General features: G+C 33.0%; 1 protein-coding gene across 5 annotated transcripts in view; it reads left to right on the top strand.

Moving 5' to 3' along the window:
* LOC123715997 (protein PALS1) overlaps positions 1-24964 on the top strand; it is a 91108-nt gene that overhangs the window by 8245 nt on the left and 57899 nt on the right. For 4 of the 5 annotated variants that reach the window (XM_045671482.1, XM_045671567.1, XM_045671654.1 and 1 more), the window contains 2 exons: positions 2837-2970; positions 6635-6993. In XM_045671482.1, the coding sequence (XP_045527438.1) occupies positions 2837-2970; positions 6635-6993 (493 nt within the window). Of the gene's footprint in view, positions 1-2836; positions 2971-6634; positions 6994-9392; positions 9515-24964 lie in introns of those variants that run through there. The other variant, XM_045671822.1, reaches the window with a different exon arrangement.

Here is a 24964-nt window from a genome sequence, read left to right as displayed (position 1 = left end):
CCCTGCCACCATGTCCAGGGAGATTTTTATCTCAAATTAAAAAAAAAAACAAAAAAAAAACAAGATACAATTCATTAATATCACTGCGCGCATCGGTAATATTTTTATTTGTATTAGTTGTGGTAGTATAATTTTAGTTAGTTAAGTCAAAATATATGTTATTTTTTGTTGGTCTAGTATTGTAGTGCCCCTTTTAGGCTTGACGCCGCCTCCATATTTTTACATTTCTCTTTTTTCCTCAATGCATTGTTCAGATCTAATTGTCCTGATTTAGATGATAGGTACCTAAAGTTGAAAGTGCATAATTTTAAGTGTAGTGACGTGGAGCGCCTTTTTCGTTTTTATTATTGTCCATTCCTTTATACATGCTTTTTTTCATAAGTTCTTCGTTTTTCATACGTTATGAAGTTCCTTATAACGTCAAATCAAATATTGATTTACCTTGCTTAATAATATAAGTCTACAGTGTAAAAATTTAATTATTGGTAATGAAAAAATTCAGCTTAACCCCTTCAGTTTGCTAAAACATATAATATACTGTGGTAAACAGGTTTTACACGTACTCCAAATGGCTAACATTACTCTTATTCCGTACGAAATTGAACTTTACGTTGTGATAAATAACAGTCATTTTTCCACTCGCTGTGATGACAATAACATAAATTTTAGAGAAATCTATGTTCTATTGTCTAGAATATACGGTCTATTTTGTAGATTTTCCGTTTATTATATAAATCGGATAACATCAGTTAAGTTAACAGAGTGGATAGTGGATGTAAGTGACAATGGTACAATGCCATGCTTTCGCCATAAAACATGTTATTATAGTATTGTGAAGATTAAATCCATAATAAGCTATATTCAGGTCTGATCTTAAACTTTATACCATAATTATCTTGTTTGCCAGTACAGCACCCGGACTGCGATGTAACAGTATTCTCGTAAAAGTTTGTTTTGACAATTCAAAAACTAGGATCGCGAATTTATTATAGCTTCAAAGGTAGGTAAAATCGCGTTGTACGAAAACGCGATTTTACACATTACACAGTCAGATCGTTCAAACAAATGTTTTAACTTGTGTCAAAGTACATTTTAATTGATTTAATTTGGAAAATTGTATTGTCTATAAATTTATTTGAACGTGATGAAATGATATATAAGTTACAATAAGACACAAATGTCAAAATGTAGTTGTGTTGTTATATATAATGCCAGAAAACGTTACGAGCCGATTGTGGAATGTTTTACAAAGCTAATATAAAAGATTAAAATGAGGGTTATATTCTGTAAATCAATAGATAAACCACTGTTATCTGGATAACAATGGCATTGAAACAAAAGAGTTCCTCAAAGCGATTTACAAACGCAGACTTTTAGAAGCAAAAATGTACCTTTCTGTATACTGTCTTTTATTGCATGGAAAGGGTCAAAAACGTTTTAAAGATTTAGCAAAAATTGGGTTAAGATGACGGATACTATGAGAAATAAAGAGATGATGTAGGGGGGGTTAAGAGGGAGAGCCATGGTTTAATCAATTACATGATAAGTTTTCATTACTAACTCATAATTAAACGCAGTACTATATTGAAGTACTTAAAATTAACGATGCTATATTTATATGCGTTAAAAGCATATTAGAGCAGTGTTGGCTTAGTGGATTTCCGTGATGTCTGGTGGTGCATCAATGAGCTTTCTTTCGCATTTAACATTCGCTCGTGGTGAAGGAAAACATCGTGGGGAAACCGGCTTGCCTTAAACCCGAAACGTTGACGTCGAGGCCTATTGACAAATTATCATGAAATAGATAGCAATCTAAGGCCCAGACCTATGAAGGTCGTAGCATAATTGATTTTTATAATAGGTAATGAAAATAAATATAGCGTTAGATTATGTTACATTTAGTTGTATGGAGACGTGAGATAACAATATGCTTCAGGTATAAACTGCGCACCATCATTACGTATTCATACGAAGGCGTCAAACCCATTGTCAACAATGCACATACTATTTTGAGCACAATACAGTTCGTGTAAGGATCATTATCGCCTGCTTCATATTTTTGCTCTACCATTCAATTAGTGCGTGTATTGTAAATTAAATAGGGTTTATTCTACAATAAGTTAATTTTGATTGCAAATCGAGGAATTTGACACAGCCTGAATGATAATAGTCTCGTGTTATGTAACGTCTTTCGCAGCTGGAAATGATTCATGTACTGGTTTAGGTAAAGGTAGAAGCATTGGCGGAGTCAGTTTAGACAGGCCCCCAGGTGAGAATGCAAAACCAAAGACGAACGTTTAACTTGGTGTTTGGACTAGTGACACTGTTGACCAGTCGTAAATAAATGTAGACCAACGCAACCATTTTTGTGTTCAGTGCCCCATCTTAACCTAAAAAAAATGGGGGGGGGGGGCATTTTACATACATAATTTTTATAGTAAAAAATTGTTTACTTAAATAGGTTTAGGAAGGCACTTGGAAGTTGTTAACGAAACATAGTAAGAAAATTGAATTTAGTGAGAGCGCTTAATGCTTGCTGCACAGAGATTTCATATTAGGTTCCAATTTGGTAAGCTTCAGTCTCAAGTGTCCCCGATTTTGATTGCCTCCCCTATGAGGCGTGAGCCCCACGTTGAGAACCACTGATAGAGGAATCGATGTGCCCCACCGTGTTCGTTTTATAATCGGCTTTAATGACAAAGTCGGACGTAAATTGACAGACTGACACCAAAGCCTAGCTAACCCGTTATGTCCTAGCAAATGTTGTAGATTATTGAAAATAGCTAATTTTAGTCTTGTTTAAGCCGAAGTTAAATCGTTGCCATTTCTGTTTCAGTATCAGATATCGGTCATAACATAATCCAGGATGCTTTCCTTATCGCGGTTGAGGAGCAGGCTCGGCAGCGGCTGCAGAGGCTGTCAGCTCTCAAACGGATCACACCGGTTGATATGTCAAAGCTCTCTTTAGAGGTAAGTGTATTTGTTATATGAACTAAGGGACGCTAATCCAGGCTCTGTTTAGGGCTAAGTCCCAACTTTTTAATCTTGTTTAACTTACAACATTTAGGTATCGGCCAAATATCAAGTAAAAATATTATAAAATAAAGTTATTATTCTAAAATTAACACAAAAACCTTTGCCTATCCATTAATCTTTTCTGAGTACATTTTTAAATCACAGTCTAGGAAACTGTTAAGCTGCGAGAGTCCCCCTTCCTAAGTTGGTTAAAAAGGCAAAATTTAGATTATGTCAGTAAGTATATCTATATATATGTAAATTAATCCCTATTTCCCTTGGTCATGGCATCATGCGTGAACGGCTGATTCTTTTTTGTTGTGTTTGTTATTGTCAGGAGAAGGTTCTTATGAATGAAAAAAATAAGAAAATTGCGCGGAAAATTAGAAAATTTAAGAATACTTTTGTAACTATAGCATTTTTTTTGATAATTGATATAATACATATAAAATAATTACGGTGCCTAATTGTTTGTGGCATTAATCTTAAAAATCCATATTTTTCACATGGCCAGTTATATGTCGTCTGTTCACATGTCAGAATACCAACAAAACTATTTATATACGCCATAAAAACAAACAAAGAATGTTTTATATCATAAAGCATTTTTAGTTAATTATACCAATTCGAAATCAATATTCATAGTTTAGACAGGACAACGTGTGTAGGGTCCGCTAGTAGGTATATAAAGGATAATTGCGGCACTCTTGCGGTGCCTTCATTACCCGTTTATCCTTATTCCTTGATGTTCCTCGATTCCTCGATCGTATACAGATTGAATTGAATACGTGAGTACTGAGAAAATGGACATCACTTGCTTTTGAACGACACTATAATCCCGATCAACTGTGCTCAATTGGAGCTGTGTATAGAGGATATTTTTTATTATTGTCCATTTTTTTTTAATTAATAGGCGGGCAAACGACACTCCCAAAAGGGTCTCTCCCACTCCCACTCCAACTCCCAGTCATCGCAGCCCATGGAGACACATTTTAGTGGTGGGTGCCTTGCTGGCCTTTCAGGAGTATATTCTTTGTTTAAACAATTGGAGGTCGTATATTCCAGGGAAGACCCCCATCAGGAGTTGATTAGTGTGGTAAACACTAATTTAACTAAAACAAATAGTTTTCTCTGTCTACATTTTTATTTGAAAAACAATCCTATTAAATTAGCAAAAACGAATGTCTTACTCGACTCTACATCGACTAGATTAAATAATGACTTCAACCTCTAAATAACGAACAATTTATGGCAACAATTATTCATTCTAAATTGGATGTTTCCACTTTAGTTTTTTTTTGTTACTCTATCGTCAAAGTTCTCTAGTGGGCTCAAGTATTTATCGATTCCCATATTCAAGTATGGCAGATGTGGCATTACAAATCAAAAAACTTCTTAAAGAAAAAACATGTACAATCTGAGATCTGCCTTGAAGCTCGCAAAGCAATAAGTCTTATTTTAAATACACTTAAACATCAACAGTGATAATTAGCGTTTAAAAAGAAATCAATGGCGCTACAACCTTTTTAGGTCTGGGCCTCAGATTTCTGTATCTGTTTCATGATCATTTGTATATCGAATAGCCAAGTAGGTGATCAGCCTTCTGAGCCTGATACACTCCCTCGACTTTTTTCGGTCTAAGGCAAGCCGGTTTCCTCACGATGTTTTCCTTCACCGTTCGAGCTAATGCATAGAAATACGCATAGAAAAGTGCATTGGTTAGCCGGGGTCGAACCTACGACCTCAGAGATAAGAGTCTCACGCTGAAGCCACTAAACCAACCCTGCGCCCATTTTAGTTTTAGTTGCGTTTTTAATCCTAATTAAATTAAATTTGGATAAAAGTCGCGCATTTAAAAGAATTTACCTCCGTCGTTGAAGTAACTGATGCAAGATATTTTGCATTAAAGTTAATAATGTATTGGCTTTTACTGGATATTATATATTATTGACCAACTTTAAAATACCTACCTAAAAAGGTTATCATTTCGATGGGTACATTTTTTTGTGTATCTTCAAGCACAGTTATTTACAGTTGTCCACGACAAAGTTGCTATCTTATTCCTATTTTTATAATATATGCTGTTATGACTAGCTGAAGCACAAAGCCGCCCATTGAACCAATATATATTTTTAAATTATCCAGTTTAATACAAAAAATAAAAGGCGTAAGGGATATAATAACAGACAATGGAAAAAAATATCTTAGCAGGCTTTAGTGGGTTTTTCTTTTATAGTTATTTATTTAGCTTATTTAACTTTTCATAATGCACGATTCCTATGTCCGACAAATAACGTGTAGTTTCAAAATAATAATTGTAAAAGATTATAAAAATTTCATTTATGTATGATTAGTAAGATTAGTATCTCTGTAATTTAAATAAATTAAAATTCAAAATAATTAATTAATTTAGGTAACATAATGTCCACTTATAAACGTCAATACATATTCAATGCTTCTAATTTTACATATATATACTGCCACTTCTCAAATCAAAGACTGGCAAACCACTCTCCGCTACTCTTTTTTATCGCCAAGTTTTTTCTGCAACCATTACACTATGTTCCACATGACATCTTTAAGTAATTAATAATAAAAAATCAACGATTTGTCCTCTATCAGCAGTAGCATCAGAGCACGCACTTACAGTCTTGCGGAAACACCTCTATGTATATCTTAATACTATAACTCATCTCAGTATGTAATACATAAAATTGCAATACTCCAATGGCCGGTGAAAGCTACAATATTTACGTAACTCTAGTGTAATATTAGTTCCGTCATTCTGATGGTCTATTGTATATAATTCGTTATATATAATATGGATATTACAGTTTTATTAATAATTAACTTGTGATTCGATAAAATAATATGGCCTAGAAGTGATCACAAAGGATAAATCATATATGTTAAAAGTCTCTTTCTACACGTGGAATTATCTTCTCCAGGTGGTACTCTATTATTAAATGTTGGGTGTTAATGTGTTGAATTGTCGGGTATCTTGCGCTAGTCTAAAAAGTTCATCGGCGGATATGATGGCGGTCCCACTTGTACGTTCCGCAACCACAACGTATACCTTCTGCCAAGCCCGTCTTTTGCCTTGAATTTTGCCCATCATTATGAGGGCAAAGTAATGACGCAAAACGTGTCCTATATATGAGACTCCATATTTTAACAGCTTTAACTTTCGCGTGGTCCATATTTATTGAAGGAATATCTTTATATTTATAATTCTATTGTACGTCTGTATATCATTGAACTCCTCTTAAACGGCTGGACCAATTTGAATGAATTTTGTATGCGTTTGCTTGGCACCCTGGATGGTTAAGATTCAAAAATCATCCTGGCGCTGCAGTCGCTTTCTAGGTTATCAAATAAACAGCTGGTGTATATAGAAATCTTCTGTGCATGTGTTCGTAATTAAACTCCTAAATGGCTGGACAGATTTTGATGAACTTTTTGTGTCAGTCGAGAATGGTTTACATTATTAGATATTTTTTTGTATGAACGTGTACATCGTCTGTCGGATCCGCTAGTATTTTATATAATAATAAACACCACTTTTAATTATATGAATTAAGTTTTTTATTGTGTACTAATATTGTACATTATTTTACAGTTAAACCGAAAAAAGCGTTCGCAATCCGAGAGCAAAGAACTGAACGGATACATAGCCAACTCCACAGTGTACGTAACTTCCATTAACGAAAACGGGGCTATAGAAAGTAAACCAGTTATATCATCACCAAAATCACAGCCAAAGGCGCTCCAAGCGAAGCCAGCGCCGGTTATAGCCAACGGGATTCAGGACAATGAGGAAAATGAGAAGGATTTAAGTGATAAATGTGATAGTGTAGTGTTAAGTGACGCGTTGAATGTGGTCAGAGAGCATTTGAGTAACGGCAGATGTGAGAAACTATTGGGTGAATCAGTGAATAGGACGACTGGACAGGATAAGTTGACGCCTGGTGAAAATCGGTGAGTTTTAATGTTTGTAACTATATCTTTCATATGTATAAAAGCGTAGTTATCAAGGCAGGAGGGTTCGTTTGGAAAAATAACATGGAGGTATGAGCTCCATGAAAATAATATTGAAGTTATAAGCGTACGATCTTTAAGGTGTCACTGTACTACAAAAATCCAATATTTGAAATTTAACATTCGATATTCAAAAAATAAAACCACGCCTTGAGACACTTGTTCATTTGTTTCATGATATCACATACTACATAAAATTACTGTAACATCTGCGTCACACTAAAGAAATATACAGTTATTCAGCTGTTAGACTACGACCATATTTATGACAAGCTCTTTTGTTTGACTCGGTTTTGAGTTCGGTAATTCCTTGTCCAATCTATATTTTATTAACAGCCTAGTTGTCCATCCAGTTTATCTTAAAAAAGGATAATATAGTTTAGATGTCTTATATTTAATTTTTTTTTTGTTATCGTTATACCGTAAGTTCCTTCAGTATCATTGATCGAAACCCCTTCACGAGGAAAGAACTCCATCTGTTTTCAAATATCCTGCTCTCTATGCGCTTCGTGCTACCTAGGGAATGCAATCCCGACTCGTGATCCCGAAATTTTCGGGATCTTTTATAGTTTAAAAAAAATTCACGTGACTGAATACGATGAAAACTGCATGTTTGTGATAGTGTATATTACATATATACACTATCACAAACATTATTTGAAATAATATATTGAATAAAATATTATTTGAAAGAAAACAAAAGCCTTTATCCTTTAATATTACGAACTAGACAACTGACAATTTTAATTACATGAACATAATCAAAACAAAAGTAGGTATAGCTCAAGGAGATTAAAATTGGTGATTTTGAAAGTAACTTCCAAAAAAAGAGTATCTTCTAAAGTGTCTCAAGAGTGCTATCTGCTAACCGGCATCTAATGTCCATTGCAATGTACCCGTGTAATATACAGTGTATAATATACAGTGTAATGTATGTAATGTGCAATGTTGCGTGAAGCGTCCCGAGCGGATGTGTGTAGAACCGCTGATCATTGCAGCCCAATCCCGTCAATCTCGAACGGAATCTCGTCATATTATGCTTCGGGACTAATCCCGAAAAATTACACGGGATCTCATTGCCTAGTGCTACCGCTTCTATATATTCTAGCCACTTTTTTTAGGGTGCCCTCTTGTCCTTCATTCATTTGACGAATATTTAATTCTTGGGATTGATTTGCTCCAGTTCAAACAATTTGTATGACATCTTAACGATTAAAAAGAGTGGCGGAAAGTTTCTTGGCAGTTCTTCATGCCCTCCCTACGCCCTTAACTTGCAAACTAGTTGTAAATGAAAATTTAGAATTAATTTAACTTCTTTCTAACGTTAATACGTGTACCAATGTAAATAAAGTTATTTTTACTTTGACTTCCCCTAGGTCCGTCCCATATTTTTGTTTTTAAAGTCCACCTTTTATTTGTACATCTTTCGCTATGCCTATTGTTACTTCCTTTATCTATTTATACCTTTTGTGATGCTTAACTTATTTAAAAATTTATGGTGCACTTAATTATTTAGTACACGTTTAACTTAATGATCGCCTCTGAGATTATCTTTAGTGTGACATTTGGAATGCTGCTGCTTAATAAAGAAGACATATCTGTGAATATAATCTGTTACATATGTATATGTATAATCTGTATATATAATTACTATTTTATATTTTATACTCTAGCAAGATTGTGTTGTCTTGTGGTGTAGTCTGATACGTGCCCATACGTGTTGGAGTATATTTAACCAACTTTACGACGGTAATCTGATTTGTCATCAGATAAATCACTTAAAGTTTGAATCAGTTAAATATTCAATGATATAATTATTCCAAATTTTGTTAAATGTTAGGTTATATAATAGTTTTTTTTTATATTTTATTATAAAAATCTTTAAATCGTTTATTCCATATGTCAACAAAAATCAATATTTTTTTAATTATTTAAAATATATAGAAACGAAACAAAATTGCTATTTAACAATCTGGCAACCCCTGAGTTTGTTGCCAATGCAGTCTCATCAGCTACGGCGAAGCATTTTTTTTCTTAAGAAAAAGTCTAATATGAGATCATTAAAACTTTATAATTTTACATAAATAAAAATTCATCTAAATTGAATACACGTACAACAAATTTAAATTTACATTATTTCTCAGTATTTCTATTAACGGAAGTAGCATGGAATAATTAGTAATAATTCCCGAACAAAGCTTTATGGGAAGATAAAATTAACCGTAAAAAAACCCTAGGGGTATGTTTTACCTGTCGGATCCCACCTGATGCGTCCGCGCATACCTGTTTTTTCTCCATCTCTTTCCCACGCAACTCAGCAAGGTTGATTCAGAAGTCATCTAACGAGTTTAGCGGGCGGTCGTGTCGTGTGTGCTTTAAAAATTTAAAATTGTGTATTGTGTTTTATTTTAAGTGTGTGTAGTGATGTGTTATTGAGGATGCATTACAAACTATTTAAAAGGTATTTATTCAGCTTTAGTTTTACGTATATTTCACGTTTTTGTTTTTGTATCGGTAATTTTAATTTAGTGATAAAACATTGACGGATAAGAACCGGTTAGAAAATCAACGAACCAACCGATCTTTGGCAAAACGAGTAGAAATTGAACATCTTTCTATTAATTGCATCCGTTTTTGTACATATACAACATTTACAATATCTAAATATATATGTTCGATTGCATGGTCTTCTGGTACAGGAGAATTAGACAAGAAAAAATAGGTTTTCGTTATTAAACTACCGCTTAGTAGTTTTGTTGATTAGTATTACGTTCTTAATATATTCTTGAACATAGATTTTTCTACATTGTTATTATAGCGAACATAGTAATAATACTTCGTTTAGTTCAAAGTACGAGCTTTATGCTTGAGTGCCTTACTCCTGGAGGGTTCTACGTGTATTGTTTACTAATGCGCATCACATACATATATTTTCCTCAAATTGAAATCAAAACACTTTAACACATTGAAAATACTACTTAAATGAACTTAAATGGTAATAATTTGGAATTAAAAATTCTAAGTGTCTTGAAGTTCTGTTTAATTTAAAAAAGTGTCTTCAAGGGGCGTTTTTGTATTCCCGTGGTTAAAACAAACAACAGTGTGTTAATAAATACTAAAGGCATGATTAGACACAACACGTATTACTTATAATGTTTAGAGTAATGACTTGGTCCTTGATTGAATTTTGACATACGGAAGCTAGTTAGTTGGCACTATGTTAATCTAAATCTTTCTCTAAGACGTGGTTATATTCTTATCGTCATAAAGTATATTAGGTTTTCTATAATTATTCGTCTCAAAGTACCTTATTTTAAGATAAATTTAAAAAAAGCGTTGTTAGCCTATCTGCTACCTAATCCGCATTGTTAAGCAAACAATTATTAAAAAAAATATGGAAGTGTAATATAGTTTTTTTTTTAAATGTATGTTGATTGTAATTTTTACCATAACAAATGCATTATATATAATGTGGTGTACTTGTAAAATACATAGTATTTTTAACAAGAAAACGGAGATGTATGATTGTATGATGCGCAATTATGATGCGCTTAAGATGCCGTCATATGCACGTTACAAGTCTATCAACACGATCTCAACTTTATATTATGAAGGACACGATAAACACCGTGTCAATATATTAGTAGAATTTAAAATAGCCGGTGCAAATTCACATGAAACATTTTGTTTTATGTACCTAGCTTAGGTAACCTGCCTACGCAACTTCAACAAGGCAATAAAAAATACTTTTGATTGATTTTGGTGTTTCACATATATAAAACTTTTATCAAATGTCTAATAAGCAGAGAAAATCGATAGGATAAGGTTTGTTTCTATCTATTGTTACGAATGTAGATCGTTATATTGTAATTGAAATCGAGTCTTAGTCAATTGTGCTCCAGTAAAGCTTTTCAATTGAATTAAAATTAATATTTAAAAAAAAATGTGTGTGTACACGCGTTAGAAGTTATACTTCTTTGGCGTAACAAGATAAAAATGTTTTCAAAAAATTTATTCTTCGTTTGTAGAAAAAAGGTATTTAATACATTGAAAGTTTTATTATAACGCATTATCTAGTTAAATAAAGTTTATTTAAATATCACAAAATAAATATTTGTACATAATCAAAGAAATGGATTTTTTTTTAAATGTTGACTGCGCTGACTTCGGCGTGTCGGTTTTTATTGACGGTGTGAGCGCGCATCGTAAAAATATCCTCTCATATTTTTCCCCTAACGCGCCCTATGAAGTATTGCTTTAAAAATATTGATTTGATTTGATATAATACCGATTTTTTTCTATTATTTATTTATCATGAACAAAAAGGTACTTTAATGTATCAAAAGAAGTTCCGATTCAGGAAAAGGGTAATTGTTTCATCCTGTCGTAGAGACGGACAACGAAACAACTTAAGTAACGCACCTAGAATCACTAATAATCCTGTACCGATGTTGAATATCAATACTATCGCGAGAAATCCTTACGTTATAGGAATAATGATCGTTCTGAAGATAAATGATCAACGTACGTACCTACAAAGCCTCGTAAAGTATTCTTTGTCAAGATAAACATTTACTATTTCTCATATTGATGACGCTAGTCATTGCTTTATAATAAAAATAATGTTTTTTTTAGTAAATGTTAGGGATACCTTTTTGCTGTGTACATTTATGCTACAAAGATCTAATTGAAAGCATCTGGTAAGAATATCTGCTTAATATACTTTTGCTAGGATTTTACCTCACCTGTGAGTAGACGGTTATAAACTACAGACAGCAATCATACAATTCTTTAAGAATCTCCCCCATTAAGCGACAAAATATTCACAAATGTTCCATGTGCCTCGTACGAACACAAATTATCTGCATAATTCACCAAAGTTTCGGGTTCCATCCAACTACAATACGATTTATGAAGATGTAGACATTTTCCACCTTACCAAGGAAATATTTTAGGAAGTGGGAACTCTGACTTTATTTTGCAGTACCAACAATTTTGGTTGTTTCTTCAAAATATAAAGTTTTTTTTTCAGTTTACTTTTTTATCTATTAATCTACTTAATTCATTTATTTTTTTGTTTCGGTTACTTTGTTTGTCAATGTAATCTGTTTTGCTTTGTATATTAACAAAGAGTTGTTTTTAATAACATCATTATGTGTTGCTGTAAGATTACCTATACATAAATAATAATAGAGAAGACTATTCTTTGAAATGTTATTCTTTGAAAAACATTTCAATTTCCCCATCGCGTCGTTGTTTATAAAACATTTACGTTATTATCACCATTATGTCTATTAAATTTAATGGAAATTGTATTTTATCACCTTTTGTTACGATGAAATTTCATTTGACCGTAACAAAAGGGAGTTTCCTTTAACGGACAATCGCAACAGACGTTTGTGTAGGTTATGGTCTATGGATGACTTTAGTCTGTGCTTTAATGTCTACACTGGCATAGACTTGCAAAGGTACTTTGATTTTTGTAAATAGCTCATAGAAGAAATACGTTTATTAACATTTTTTATCATTGGCGCGACCTTTTAGGTTTAGGCCTCAGATTTCTGTATCTGCTCCGTAATCATTTCTAATATGCAAGTAATCAACGTTCTGTGCTTGACACATGCCGTCAACTTTTCGTTGGTGTTTCCCTTCACCGTACGAGGGTTACATGCGCATGACAGAAACTATTGGTACAGCAGCGAATCGAACCTACACTCCCAGTGATGAGAGTAGCATTGATACAATTCGGCCAACACGGTATATATTAATATAAGGTAGATATAAATAATGAAACTTTCTTAAATTATTTTCATTGTTGGCTATTGTATGATAATTGTTTGATACTACTACCTACCCAAAATCAGTTCATAACTTGTTAATTAAAAATAATTATTTATTAAAAACAAATAACTTTCACGTTCAAAGCTCGTTTAATATAATCTAAAGAATTTCATTAATGTAAAAAGCTCTTATGAAATCGCCCGAAGCTTTAAGCCATCCTTAAATCAAGCTTGGGCCATAATAGTTTTATGTATGGTCTATTAAGTATAAAATTAACTTTCGACGGCTTTAAGGCTTTTTATTTAAAAGGAAGGTTAATAAGAGGTGTTAAGCCCCTTTAAATGGCCTTCATGGATATGATTTTTTTTATATGATAGGGGGACACGGCTATGGGTAGCCCAAAAAGGATAATCATCGCCCAGAAAGACTATACTCTTTTTTAAACAATTGGACGTTGCGTCCAGGGAAGAAACCCACTGGGAGTCGATTCAATTTTCGCAAAAGAAAAAAGATACTTCGCAGACGCAAAATGATTATACCTACTTATAACATTTGTGTATTCGCTATGTACCATTTTACATATGTATAGGCATTTTAAGTTTATAAAAAATAAAGATAATATATAAAGAAAGGCCTTCGGGAGACCATCATACACTAGTGAACGAAAGATTATAAGACCCATTTTGATATTTTGTGAAATCAAATATTTTTCATAGTTAATTAGTGTCAAGGACAAATTTTATTCTAGACTTTATCATCGAATCAAGTTTTTATGATCCTATAAAATACAATGGCACATTAATTTACATCATCCAAACATCCACGCACTAGTCTCCAATGAGTAAGGATATTTAGGTTTATATAGACTGAAAATACGTAGTCAATACGATAGTATGCTAGTGATATAGTATTTTTTACTTTTATCACCATTACTTTGATGGCTGGTCTTCCACGGTCCGCTTTACAAGACATTTTCTTTTGCGAGCTGTGAAATCGACGCCCGGTGTGGGTGTGGGGTGTGTGAGATACGACCTCCAATTGCTTAAAGACAGAGTAAACTCCTCCCTCTAAGGCCGGCAACGCGCCAACTAAGATGGGTGTCCATGGGCTGCGGTGACCGCCCTTTTCGGGCTTCCCGTACACTCGTTTGCCCTTATCCAATATAAAAAAAAAACAGTAATTCTGACTATCATACGAAAGTCATAATCAAGTCTGTTTCTGAATCCTACCTTGAGTTCAAAGAACGATGCGTGTTAGTAGTCCCGGTCCACGCTACCCCCATATATTCGATATAACATATTGCACTTACTGAAATTTCCAAATACCAAGCTGTTCTGAGTTTTTTAATGGCGTATCGTTTTTTTGAGATGACATGCAAGTTCGGCTCTGTACATCGAGAGCAAACAACGTACATACATGGCGAGAGTTCCTTGAGGTATTTGCTACCGCGGCTAATAAATGGACTACCCAGTCAGTTATTAGATAGCCTAACGTTAACCATCATAAAAAGGAAGTTGAAAAACTACTCAAAGCATTTGTAAAAAACATTTATAAAAACCACAGCGGTTTCCTAATGTAACATATTATGGTTTTATATTATTTTGTAAAAATGAATTTAAAAAAAAGTTTCTACTCAAGAATGTTATACTAGCTTAAATTTGTAAACACACTGTGGAGTCAAAATAACAAAAGTGAATAAGATGAATCTCCATTTTAAAAACAGCGGGTAAAAATGTAAAATTTTTAAAAAGCTAATTTGTATTCTAACAGACGTTGTAATTAAATATTTTTCTCATAATCCGTTTAACACTTGAAAACTTTCATACTTAAAGCTTTTAAGTTTTTGCATTTATAAATTGAGAGCTTAAGTGATTTCAACATGTGCATGTACTTGACGCTTCGTAAAGATTTTGAAGCTGTATTGTTTACAAGCTAACTCAATAAATCATTGTCGTATTATATAAGAAAATAAGTGTGTATGATTTTTAAAGTGTCTCCTAAAGAGAACTAAACCTTTTGAGTTAATAAACCTAGTGTAGTGGATAAGTGCAAGTTTGGTAGCTCGGACACACGAACTGTCAAAACATTGTAGACAACTAAAGGGAGTCCTAGACGGTCTTTGAAAAAAAATTGTATAGCTGCAAGGGTGTGGCTGGTAACATCAGCCACCATTTACGGCTAGACTATGCGATACTTGGCAATATTTTAGTCTCGCTTTACGGCCTCATGACTTCCCTTTTTCATGCTACGTGGCAACAGGTGTAGCTTTTCTCGTGTAAGTATCTTTTCTTTGTATCATTTTTCAAAATCCATTTCATAATTGTTGTTCATCGAGTCTTATCCAGACTTAAAATATCTAATGTATCCCGCCTATTGAAATAAGGTCGATAAAAAATTGAGCTATATACTGTTGCAGAAATATTTCCGAAATGTACATTGTTTAACCATGTGCTGCCTTAAAATGTTTTTTCGGGATATAGTCCGCAATGAAGTAGCCACATATTTCATTAAAAGTGCAGCCCGTGTAGAGGCTCCTTAAGACTGTTCATGAACATTACCTCAGTTTATTATACGTATATATTATTCACTTGTATCGTAGAAATAATTATTGTAACGGCTAGATTGTAATTCACCTAAAGTCGCAAAGCTCTCTTTTGTAAACTTTATTTTTATTTTTATACTACATTAAGCGCCTACGTTAAGATGCGCTCGAACCTGAAGGAAAACATCGTGAGGAAAACAGCCAGCCTTAGACGTAAAAAGTCGGCGGTTCGATCAGGCCCAGGAATGACTATAAAACAAATACATAAAACTGAGGCCTAGACTTAAAAAAGTTGCAGCGCCATTATCAAATTTAATTTTTTAGTTGTTGTAAATTGCTTTTTAATGTATTTTATAAAAATATTTTGTGTCATTTATAAAAATATAATACATAATTCAATTTAATAATGTTACTACTTTTTGTTTTTTTACAATTTTTTTTAGTTTTTATCTTAAACCGTACTAGTCATTTACGCTATGCCTATATATATCAACAAAAAAAATCAAAACATTAACAAAATCGTCTTTCAAAGTCGTGACGTCATTGAAGGTTGATTTTTACCTGACGTTTCGGGAATCACCATCGCGTGGAATGTTGGTTTTTATAGATTTTTTGTGGCTTCGGTATGGTCATTGTTTATTCCGTGAGAACATTTATGTTTTCCTGGTAACATTACGTTTGTACTCTTCTTAGCCGCTTCTTTAAATCAGTTACCTAGTCAAGCGTGCAAATCTGAACCCGGGGAACGTGCATTTGAATCCCGACTGTGTCCAATTAGCCCTTAGACGTGTAAAAAATATCAACAATGCGGAACAAAAGCTGATTTGTATAAAAAAAAATCTAAAATCTTTCTATTAATCTAAATTTGGAGTATCCTAAAATGACAGTGGTATTTAATATATTATGCCTTGTAGTTTTAACAAAATTAAAAAAAAAATGCCTAAAAAAATATAAATTAAATGTTAATATTTACCTTTAGCTTAGAAATTTACCTTCATTCATGCTTTATCTCTTTCCTTTCACATAATATGAACAGAGACAGCGACACAGTCCTTTTTAAAATGCTTTTCTCACATTCCTTTCCCGATTAGGGTCTGGTTCACGATAATTCTGTAAACAATGTCTTATCGGCACTTGTGCTTGAATAGCTGAACCGTTACTCACTTAAACTAGGTTAAAATAACTTTAAGCACTCTACACGTATGTTAATAGCATCCAAATTTCAAACTTTGAAATCAATAACTATTATAAACTGAAAATTCAAGCAAAATACCCAGATTAATTTTAAGTATTATGTAATAGTTATTTACACTAATTTTATATATTAGGCTATCGCTATATATGCTTAAAAGGAGCGATATATGCTAAAGCATACACATATTCTCGTACACACCCTCATTTTCACACCATCACACAACACAGCCGAATTAGGAATTACATAGTACAATTTAATTATAATTTTTATTACTTTTTTCCTTTCGTAAATGTTTGAAGCTTTTTGTATATGTATTGTTATTGTTATATAATTTATGTTAGTAGGATTACGACTACATCCCGTATGCTACAAAAACTATTGACTATTATAGAAAACATCAATATGCAAAAAGTCCCTGAAACGCCACTCTATGTTAATATTCGTAGTAGGTACTAGGCCCTATATCTTAATCATTATCGTTTAGCTTGACCCTCTGGAACAAATTATATCTACTTTATGTATTGCAATTTGATTCTCACTTCGTTGCACTGAAAATAACACAAATAATACACAAAAAATATAAGGTTGCTCTGTATTGATTTGCCGTGATAGTCATAGCTAACCTTTTTTTTGTATGAGGTGAAAATGCGCTTGCGCAGGCCCGCGCCAAGGATGTCGAGCTTGACGCGGGGACTGTGGGGCTGGGTCTACACTCAAATCCCTCTGCTATTCAGAGGGGTAGCGAGACCCGACCCACTAAAAACACCTCAGCCCTTCACACGCCCTTAAGATGGGCCCTCGGGGTTCGCCAGGCATTCTACCCAAGGGACCCGGGCTTAAATCCGATACACAGAGCTCATTCAGGACCTGCGATTCCGGGCCACTCGAGGTCGAGACCCAGCCTCGAAGTCATAGCTAACCTAACCTAAACCTTCTAATCTAAGATATATGTGGCAAAGTTTGGTCGAAGTTGGTCCCAGCAGGTTTCAAGACAGTTAATACAAGAAACATTACACTTAGTGTCAGGTGTCTGGTAAGAGGAGAGGTTCTCAGGCTACGAGATATCGACGCCATCTTGATACCAGAGAGATAACGGGAATCAGTCTCAATAAAGTTTAAAAACTTTAGACATTTTTTATTAAAACTATGAACTTTATCGAGTTTCTTTCACACATTTTACATTTTTTTCTTACTATCAATTGAAGTAAAGAATTTATTAAGTCTCTGTCAAGTAAGTACTTGAAATATTACTATTAGAAATCATAATAATACGAATGTTTAGGTTATTAATTAGCCTTGGAGTAAGGACAAGTAAGATTGATAAATTTACGGTATGCACGGTATAAGTTTAACATAAGATACCAATTGTCAAAGAATGAGAAATTTAGCTAATTTAATCTCGAAAATACACCTTGGCTTATTTTATAGAATTAAACGTATTTTATGAAATGAAATGTTTCACAGTATGCTCGTCTTTAACACGATTATTTCTCGTCATTAATTAAACAAAAAACAAACTAACGGGATTGATTACCCAGATGTTGACAGGTCACGGTGGATTCTTGTAGTGTTTACAGGTTCAGGGTTAGACCAAGTGCTGCCTGTTCTTGTAGCAATACAGCTGAAGAGACGGTGTTACATGTCCTGATCGACTGTCCAAAGTATGGATACAATGGCTATGGGAATAAAACTAACAGAGATGAACTTAAAATAAATAATGTTCATCTTTCTGGAATTTGCCGTAAATGTTATACACAAAGTTGTTAAAAGAAATAGGTAGTAGTGCTGAAGCAACCGGGTTACCAATACCGTTTATTTAGATTGCACATATACGTAACTCCGACATCAACATAGTCGGAGAATTAGCTATTAATTTATAATAATTATTAATTAATACATTTTATTAAAAAAATATTTTGTCAGCTCGATAATATAACAGACGACATGAGTTAGATTTTTCATATTTACTACAAGAAGCATAATCGAACTATTGTGAGTTCAGTTCGAAACGCCCACTCGGTGCTGCTCCAGTCAAGTCTTCATTAATTTATGTAAATTTAAATTTAACATCTTTTCTGTTGACGTTCATAAGTGTTGGTTACCTATACGAATAAAGTTATTAGTGTCGATGAAGAAAGAGGTCTCCGCGTATTTCAGTAAGATTCCTTCAAAGGAAATGTTGCTGTTGTCCCAATTATTTACAACAATTCTAGTTTTCCTTACGCAATAATAAACACTAATAGTTATGAGTCAGTGCCTCGTTAAATAACTATTTACTATGGCGTCACCGGTTATCATTAATTGCATAGGAAAAGCTAAGAATGTCTTGTATAAAATAGAACCCATTGAACATATTAATTCCCGTCCGAATGTTTTTTTTAGTAAATGATATAACTATAGGATGGCAACAGTGCATAGATATGGTCCCTAATTTGATTAATTAAATATATTTTATTTAAAAAAAAACTACTTTTTGTTCCTCCCATACAAAACGCCAATTTCTTAAAATGGTCCTTCCATAACTTGATTATTAATTCGGAACTTTTGCCAATTCATTGTAATTTCTTCTACAAACTAAAAAGTAAACTCCTTTTTAGAATTGCTACTGTTTTCTTTACCATTCATAACGTAAGTATAGAGTAGTCTACTCATAAATAATAATAGATAATATTCGTTATTTTTTGACTACAGTTGTCGATGTTACGACCATATTTCCACGCGCATACATAAAAATAACAACCTCTTAGGTATCGGTATCAGATTTTATTTATGGGATCGTTTGCGTTTTCTGATGAAGAAGGTGATCCTTCTTTGCCTGACTCACACCATCGACTTGTTGGATTTAAAACCTGCCGGTATCCGCACGGTGTCCATTTTGGCCGAGCTCCATTCTGGCCGAGCTACGTTCGCCAAAAAAGCCCGAGCTGAGCTGTAAAGGCCCTTAAGGCCAACAGCGAGATTCCATTTAAAAAAAAACAATCCGCACGATGTTCACCGTACGAGCGATTGTTAAATACGCATATAAACAATCCATGCACAGCCGGGGATCGAACCTACGACCTCAGGGATGAGAGTCGCAATCTGTTCTCACTATGTAAACACGTTGTATACGTTTAGCTATGATTTTTAGAAAATATGTGTCGGCTTAAGTCGGCTTTATAGAAGGACTATCCAAGACAATATTTACTGAGATTACAAATAAACGCTTTAGCTTTATAATATCAGAAAATAATGTATGGTTTAGTCCACACATAATTCTGTTAAAAGAACTTAGATGTACATTTTACTGCCCGCATGGAGATTAATCTTGTGCGACGAGAAATAGTTTCACCATGTCTGATTTACACGACACTGATAACTATTTTGTCATACTTTCGAATATGTATTTGCCATTTGTCAAATTGTATTTTTATATATGCACTCAAGTATTTACTGCTATAAAACGTTCTAGGTTAGGTTATTAAACCGTAAGTGTTAATTGTATAATTGATAAATTAACATAGAAAACGCTTATTACACTATAATATTTATCATTAGTAATGACATCCCTAATAACTCATGTATTTAAAAACATTTAGCGGCCAACGAATTTAAATCGAGTGTTAAGTACTGTGACAGTGCTTAAGACGAGAAAAGTACTGGAGATACCAACAGTGGCGAAGTTGTAAATGTTCAACGTATAGGTTGTGAAGTTAGCCCTTGCATCTACAATTCAATACTTTCGTTGTACGTAACATAATTTTGGGTTTGATTGTTGATACACAGTTCGCAGCCTCCAACCAGTAGTAGGACTGACATGTATGGGTTAATAGGAGGAAGGGAGAAGAGGCAAATACATTTTCTGCAATTTCACTCTTTTCACTCATACAAAGCGTGAGCTGAGGGCGCAGATGTCGTCTACTGGTTGGGGGCCCTACTAGCTGTTTTACTCTGGAATATGGTAATTTGCTACCCCGAATGTGTAATGACAAGTGAGGGGGGAAAGTCATCGGCGCATTTCGTTGAAGATCTGTTTTCTTCTATCTGTAAAACATAAAAAAAACTCTTTTTGATTTCTATGAAGTAGCACAAAAAAATTCAAAATCTGCCGCCCCAATTTCACTGGATACGAACACACATTCATTTTATTTATTTTGAATTATTAATAAAAATTAAAAAAAATTATCGATTATAATTATTTACTTATACGATTATTGTAAATATTTATATCGTGAACAGTTCAAGCGGCTGTTAGTTATAGCCGTACAGTAGTACGTTCTATTAAAAAGATCTTCGTCTTAGTTTATGAAAATATACGTGTCTGTTCAACAGAAATAAGAAACTGTAATCCATATCTCACGTATGTGCAATCATAACACGTTTAATATTACGAAGGTATTTTGTCTATCATTAAATAACACTTGTCTTAAACTATATCTGAATATTTTTTTTGTTGAATAAGATTTTCTCTGTTTGTATTTCCGCTTCGTTTTTGATTTTTTTTAACTCTTTAGTTTTAATTTATAGTTTTTACTGTCGTGTAGCCTTTCAGATACCAAACTTACACGACTTTTTTGGTATTTATTGTTGAATTAATAATAAAAAAATAAAATTCAAATTGGCAAAGTTCATTTTTGTACTGATTTTTGAAATTTTACAGTTGTATACAAGCAATGTTTTGGTATTAAATTTTTTGTATTAATTTTTATAGCGAATGCTAAATTGAATTACAAGTTTTCTTTTTAATTTTAAAATAAAATATTAATGTCAACTAGTAACTTTAGATTTATGTTCCTATTTAAAATGGAGGTGGTTTAAATTGTAAATGATAAAAAAATATAGCCAGTATATAGTAGAATATACAAAATAAAAATCATTAAAAATCTGTCAAGCCGGAAGAGTTTAGTTTCTCTGACGAGACATTTCTATATATATTTATAAATTAATTAATGTCACGGCTATGTAACATTTTTGAAAGTGGTCGGGTGAAAATAATTTGCTATGAAACGACTTAATACATTTCACTAGACTCACTAGATCAGCTTATTACGATAAATGTGAACAGACCGCTTCGGAATAGATATATTTGACAGCTTTTTAAGAATCTTTAGATTTTATAGCTTAAGCTGCCTGAACTTCGTTTCGCCTTAATATGATTATAACTTAGCCTACCTTTTTAGCTGCTAACCAACATATGGAACAATTTTTATGGAACCCATAGAGACTTTTTCAGAATAAATAAAACCAGATACTTATTTACAATTTTTCTTTCCATAAACACTCCTCAGAGTTCAAGAAAAAAATTCCGAATGAGCGGCCTTCGAGTGTTGAGCTTAGCAACATATTTTCATTTTTATTTATATTGATTAGAATTTTGATGACACATTCGAATTTGTTATTATTAATATTAGACTGTCGCACAGCTATATTTAAATTTAAATACACTATTTTACAAAGCTTAAATCGAAGAAGACAAAAAAAGATTGGAAGATCATTTAGGTAGAGCAGCTGGCCCTATGTGGCTACGTAAAGCTAGACATCGAGAGGAGTGAAAGAGGAGGCCTATGTCCAAGGACAAGCTGTAACATAGAAATTAACTGGCTTGCCGATTAGCTATTAGTTTTAATAGTACTGGACATTTTTATGTACTAGGATAAGTATTTTACAGCAATAAAGGATATTATTATTATGAGTTACGTAGGAATAATGTTGTATATATTAATCAAATATAATTATTGTGTGAAGGATGTGAAGTGACTGCTGATTTGTATTAATCGATCATATATATATATATATATATATATCGTTCTGTCTCTTGCCCTGCAAAATAACAAAGACTCCGTTTCTGTTTACACGTCTTTGATATTAGAGAACTACGATTCGTTAGTAGTTAAGATATTGAAACAAAATCTCAGTTTTTTATCGCGCAGCCCGGACGACCAATATTTAAGCCTTGTCTTGTTTAAACTATCGCGGAATATGCTTAAAAGGACTGTTAAGAATATTCGTAGCGCAAAATCACCTGCATCATGAGCATACCCCACATACACACCTTCACGTACTTACCCTCACTATAACACCATCACACAACACAGCCAAATGAGTACCTTATTCACTTAGTTACCACTTAGTTAAATATATTGAATTATTTGTAAATCTTTGAACATTTTTGTAATGTAATGTATTCCATTCCATTATTATATATAATTTTTGTTGCTGTAGGATTATGACATATATAAATAAAAGTAAGTAAGATGATGAGGTCAGGGTAGAGGTATTTTTCGTATATCATAAACCCATTTTTTATCTGGTGCAAATGATTGTACATACAAAGCCTTATTAACTTCCCACGCGGCGCGCCTTTGGGTGTGTCTCTTCAATGGCTGCCATTGAAACTGTCTCTAAATTATTGTGCCACGATTTTTATTGTTACTCTTTCCGTATAGTATTTGTATGGTAAATTCAATGTTACATTAAATTATGAAGCATTTATTTTCTCAGGGTTTGCAGTGTTTAAAATTTCAGTTTGACCTATTAACTACAAATATAGTCTGCCTATAAATAGATCAGACTCTAGACTGAAAGGTAGCTCTCGAAGTAACATTTTCAGTCGATATTCGTCCAGTTATTTGATGTGATAGACTGTTTAAATAAAACTGTATAGTTTTTCGTAAGAATTTGTATGGTTTTTCTAAGTATTTGTATAGAAAAAAATGGTTAACGAATCGGATGAATCCATTGCGGTTTTATTATAAAAAAATGGTATATACAAGCCTATTTTAATTGTGTACTAGTTGTAGCGTTGAGCAATTGCAAAAATCTTCTCTTCGCGATTAAAAGAGAATTTCCATTCTTTCTGGTTCGTTCTTGGGATGTAAAGTAAATATAATTGTATTGCTGTTATTGACGTAATATTGCCGAATAAATGTACATATTAATTTAACTGCATAATATAGATTGAGCTTGACATAACAATTTTATTTATCTGATAGAAGAATGATTCTGTCAATGTAATCTGTTAATGACTTACATAATGTAAGAACAATGGACGTTAAGAAATTGTGAAAGTTATCTAACTGGTATATGTAATGTATGAAAGTTTTTAGCCTCGAAAATCGTAAATCGTAAATCGTGAAGAATTTTACCATACACAACGTTTATATGTAATATTTTTATTTATTAATCTAAAGTTTCTCGTATATGTGGTCCGTCTGGGTTTGGTTTTTACTTAATCCCATATATAGATTTAAGATATTTACTAATTGAAATCATCTTACAAATATGGTAATTACTGTTATCAGCAGAAATATCTTTCTCGAATCATCATTTTTTTTTTAATAATAAAAGTCACAGTTTCAAATAACGATCTTATCTGACACTAATAAGTGCCTAATTAAAACTAATCACTAAATCTGAAAAGTGTTGTCTCTTTTAAACGAAACACACTTTGATCTTGTGTCAGTAATCAGTATGTATCAGTAACGCTAATTAAACGAATAATTTAGAAATGTCCGCATTTTGTTTCACCATAATCACATTTCTTTTAATATCTCACACAAAACAAGTATACCTACTATATTTCTAAAACTAACCGAGAAAAACACATTAGTTTTGGTTTACCGAAGTAAACGTTTTACGAATGAAATCAAAAGCCTATAGAAATGCCATTTTTTGGCTTCAGAAACTGGGTAAACAATACCTGTTAAAATACAGAATTTCAAATTAGTCAGATTGTTTGTTAAAACGCAATAAAACTCGGAAGCCTTGTAAAGTTAGCGGTTCGTGGTTAGTTAAGAGTTGGGCGAGCCTACTGTGGCTGCCTTTTGACTTTCTTCATATTACGTCTCCTATTTCAACTTTAATTCTTTATGATATCTTTTACCTTATTTGTATATATATATATATATATATATAAATGGAACAAATGCAAAAATTTAATACCAAAATCGTTGCATTGTAGTGCAACCAGCTCATCCTTTACAAGCGATTGTCCGAATCTTCATCATTCTACTACATAAGTTTACTTATTATATCGTCATTAACTGGACAATTCAGATATTTTTCTTCACTATCCGCCTGTCAATTATCTGAGGTTTATCGAAGCATCAGCACGTACATAAAAGGAAAAAAACCAGTAGATGTTAAACATATCCTTGTCTAGGTGTATCAGTGGTCAGACCAATTGAATTATACCTTAGTAAAGGTATTTAGTCAGAAGATGCCCGCAGTTAATTTAGACGACGCCTTCAGGGCCTAATTACTGTTTATTAAGGTCGCCGTTCAACTTTACAGTTCACTGATTTGTGGACCGTGTTGTTGAAGGGCAAATGATTCAATTATATATTCTTAGCGTACTTATGTGTATAGTTTTTGGTGACAGTAGCTTACAGTAAATCTCATGTATGTAATCCTAC

The sequence above is a fragment of the Pieris brassicae genome, chromosome 1 (genome assembly GCF_905147105.1).
Source record: "Pieris brassicae chromosome 1, ilPieBrab1.1, whole genome shotgun sequence".
NCBI classification, from domain to species: domain Eukaryota; kingdom Metazoa; phylum Arthropoda; class Insecta; order Lepidoptera; family Pieridae; genus Pieris; species Pieris brassicae.
The sequence above is the reverse complement of the archived record's forward strand: the minus strand, read 5'-3'. Positions and strand labels throughout refer to the sequence as shown.